Genomic DNA, 4,138 nt, shown 5'->3' with positions numbered 1-4,138 from the left:
TACAAAAAATATTTATTTTATACATATTATTGTTGAAGCATTTTTAATTTTATTTCCAAGCAACTGTAATTCTTCTAGATTAAGAATAATTAAGAATAAAGATCAATTATATTCTTTAATTTTAGAATTATTGTCATATTTTTTAAAATTTAAAATAAAAATTTTTTTAAATTTAATAAAAAATCTAATTAAAAGTTTATTCAAATTATTAAATATTTAAAGTAAAAAAAGTGTTTTCAGGAACAGAAAAAAATTATTTTTAATAATGTAAATATGTAAAAATTTAATTATTAATATTCATTGTTGAGATAATTTCAGATAAAATATTATGAGAATTAAAAATATTAATTTCAAATTTTCATTCAAGAAAAAAGATTCAACTCTAAGTATAGAAATAAATCTGCTAGATCGACTTTTTAAATATGATACATAGTATCTATAAAATTTAAATATCGAATTTAAGATTGAAATCACTTAGCTCAAAATGTATGTGTATTTTAACTTCGTGGCATACACGATGTAAATTTGAAAATTCGACAAGAAAATCACGTAATCTACAATGCGCATTGCAATATATGTATATGTAGCAATTGATATAATCCTAGGTTCTAAAAAAGGTTTTCTAATTCTTTCTTTAATATCAGTAATCAAAAGAAGTAAAAATATTTAAAAATTGTAAAAGAAGATTTATCTACTGTAATATTTTTTAGATTTTACTATCAGTTAAAGGAAAAGAACCATAATTGTTCACATTTCATATACATTATTCTTTCTTTGCCGCAATGCAGAAGTATATGTCGTTAATACTGCAGTAAGAAAACTATCACACGCAATATACACAGCTCTACTTCTTTCTTATTAATAGTATTTTTATAAGAAATCCTGCAGGATACATTTTTATATATTTTATTATTAAATCATATTTTAAACTATTCATATGTAATTAATTTATTATAACATTAATAAATACTTCCTAATTTCTATAATCAAAGTCAAGAATTTATTATTCCAATTATGCAAATATAAAATTAAAAAAGCATAAACTAAATGAAAATAGTTTGCATATACATCTATGTTTCAATTAAAATGACATTTAATTTTTGTATTCTTTCATATATGTATTTTTTTAATAATTATATTGCAGAATCAATATATTATGTCTACATATTTATATTATATAATTTTTATTTAATAATTCTATTACATTAAAATTATTTATTCAACGTTTTACTGCCTATGTCAGAGGTTTATATGCTTCCTTTATCTAGTCGAGATATCTATGATGCAATAAGATATGGCTAAAGTGCGCTCGTCAGGGAATACATAGCATATTTCGAAGGAAGTTTACGAGTACTCTAAGCTTCCCACTAAATCTTGGCTCAGAGAGTTACGTATATATAAAAATATATACGGTAGATAAATATATACAGTAAATCTCCAAAATAAAACCCCTTCACATATAAGTGTATATGTCGCTAATGCATGACATAAAATAATCATGATAACATAAAAGAATGATCTGAACTTCCAATTCGCGCATAAAATGATGTTTGACATACTAGAAAATAATATATACGATAAATCAATATTTCTTATATAACTTTTGCAGGGCGAGGATTTATTTTTAAAATCGTTTTTCCTTGAGCGGGATTTGTCATACTTCAGTATTTCATTAAATTCTTTGTTTAAAAATATGACTATTTCAGTGACACTATAAAAACTTTTCTATTTTGTATAGATGAAATATATTGTATTTTCTACAATTACAATATTAAGTTAATAATCCGATATGTTAGCTATTTAATTTACAAATTTATTTATATTTTGCATTATTTATTACGTTAAAATTTGTAATAAAACTTAACTTTATTTTCAAAATTTCATATAAAACCGCTTATCTCTCTCTATTATGCTGTTTAATATTTTATATAATACAAGTAGATGTCTCTATATATACACACACACACACACACACACTCACACACACACACACACACACGCGCGCGCACGCACGCACGCACGCACGCACACACGCACGCACGCACGCACGTACATAGTATATGGGGTATTCTCCGAACGGACCTCCACCTGTCTAATTTTGAAAAAAATGATGGCGGCCGATCACAGATCATTTCACAGTCTTAGCAAAATTCAATATGACTCGTAGTATGGTTAAACTAGAAATTGTAAAATTCACACAAAAATATTATTAAATATAAAGACAGTTTCTGGCCTTCTTTACTTTATTTGTGTTGAATAATATAAAACGATAAATCCTATTATTTTAAAATATCCTTTTATTCCTAAAGTTACATTTTTTATAAACTTTACTTTTACAGTTACAAAATTTCTTTACCTTATTAAATAACATTTAAATGTTTTCGCTATTTTTTAACAGCTACATTGCTAATGTAATTAGGTTTAGCAATTACATTGCTAATGGTTGGTGAATTAGTTAAATTCACCAACCACCTGTTCAGCAATACATTACGATGGAAAATATCAATCTGCCATCTTGAATATGCCATTTTGAATCCAGAAAAACAGACGACTCTTGAAAGTAGATGTCACAAGCCATTTAATTTGAGCCGTCGAATCTCATTTTTTGCAAAACTGTTCTGAGCAGGGGAGGAGTCCGTTACGAAAAATGTCTCATACATATACACTGTATAATTTTAAATTATATAATTATAGAAAATAGCTGTTTTTAAATGTACCTTGGATTATTTATGACATTTTTATTTCAATACAATGAATAAATATGATAATTTTTTATTTTTATAGCAAAGCTAATCCTAATCTTATAGTATTATAATATCTAATAATAATGAGAAAGTATAAAAAACTGCAAGATTTTTGTATATTAAAATATAGAAATATTAATTTATCCATTAAAAGATCGCTTATGTTTTCATTTACTAATCGATTTTGATGCTAGGAAATAACTTTAAAGATATAACTTTAAATAACAGCAGCTTTAATTCACAACAAACCTTGTCATCAAGCATTGTACGTGTTCAATATATAGCAAACATGATAAACATGCAGGAACAATTCATAAATTGTCGATAATGTCACGTGACTAATTAGAAATTAATTAACATGCTTAAACGCATGCTATGACAATATGAAACACCCAGCACTTACACTCAAGACATTTCATGCAACAAATACAACACACACTCTCTCTGTTGAACGTAGTTGTGCACAATACCTGACGATTGTTTTGCACTCAATATTCCAAATCGCTAGCACGTCGAAATTAGGGGCTTCCTCCGAAGTAGTCACCTCAGTGTTACGTATCGGCGTAATAACAGCGATATGCCGATATTTTCAAGATGTTGAATAAAAATATGATCGCGGAAATATGCAAATTTGAATTTTTTTGTAAATATCTACAAAATATCTCAGTTTTGCAATTTTTCCCGCTTGTATCTTTCAGCTTCTTACATCCATTCAAGATAATTGACTAGTTTTATAATACTTTTTTCTAGAGAATGGCCCCAATATATAGAATAGTTAAATAGGTACAGTTATAATTTGTGCTCTAACGCACAAATTGGTCGAATAAATCTCCATACGGATGAGATTTCATCAAAAAATGGTCTCTTTCTTTTGGTCCACTTATCATATCCAGACAAGATCTCAAGTTGATTTCAATGTTACGAATGATGCAACTTCTTCATTTCGAGATGTTCGTATTGTTTCTCGATGGTTCTTAGAGCATATAAATAGTCTAAACCAACTCCGAGCAAAAGATAACTGTAATAAAAAATAGCAACAACATTTAAAATGCTATTTAATAAGTTAAAGAAATTTTGTAACTGTAAAAATAGAGTTTATAAAAAATGTAACCTTAGGAATAAAAGGATATTTCAAAATAATAGGACTTATCGTTTTATTATTCACAAATAAAGTAAAAAAGGCCATATTCGGCCGAAACTGTATATCTTTATATTTAATAATATTTATAATTAATAATAATATTAATATTTTTGTGTGAATTTTACAATTTTTAGTTCAAGCATACTACGAGTTAATTGAACTGAAATTTTAAAATTTACACAATAATATATTAAGCGCAAAAATCATTTTGATCAAATATCTACGACTTTCGTTTTTTCATATTTCTCGATAT

At 26.1% G+C, this 4,138-nt stretch overlaps 1 protein-coding gene across 1 annotated transcript in view; it reads right to left on the bottom strand.

The window, feature by feature from the left end:
• Positions 1-3,662: 3,662 nt before the first annotated feature.
• Positions 3,663-4,138, bottom strand: part of LOC108688160 — a 38,114-nt gene continuing 37,638 nt past the window's right edge. The window contains exon 2 of the mRNA XM_018194304.1: positions 3,663-3,762. Within this exon, the coding sequence (XP_018049793.1) occupies positions 3,663-3,762 (100 nt within the window). The remainder of the gene's footprint in view (positions 3,763-4,138) is intronic.

This window comes from Atta colombica, unplaced genomic scaffold (assembly GCF_001594045.1).
Source record: "Atta colombica isolate Treedump-2 unplaced genomic scaffold, Acol1.0 scaffold226, whole genome shotgun sequence".
Classification (NCBI taxonomy): Eukaryota; Metazoa; Arthropoda; class Insecta; order Hymenoptera; family Formicidae; genus Atta; species Atta colombica.
The sequence above is the reverse complement of the archived record's forward strand: the minus strand, read 5'-3'. Positions and strand labels throughout refer to the sequence as shown.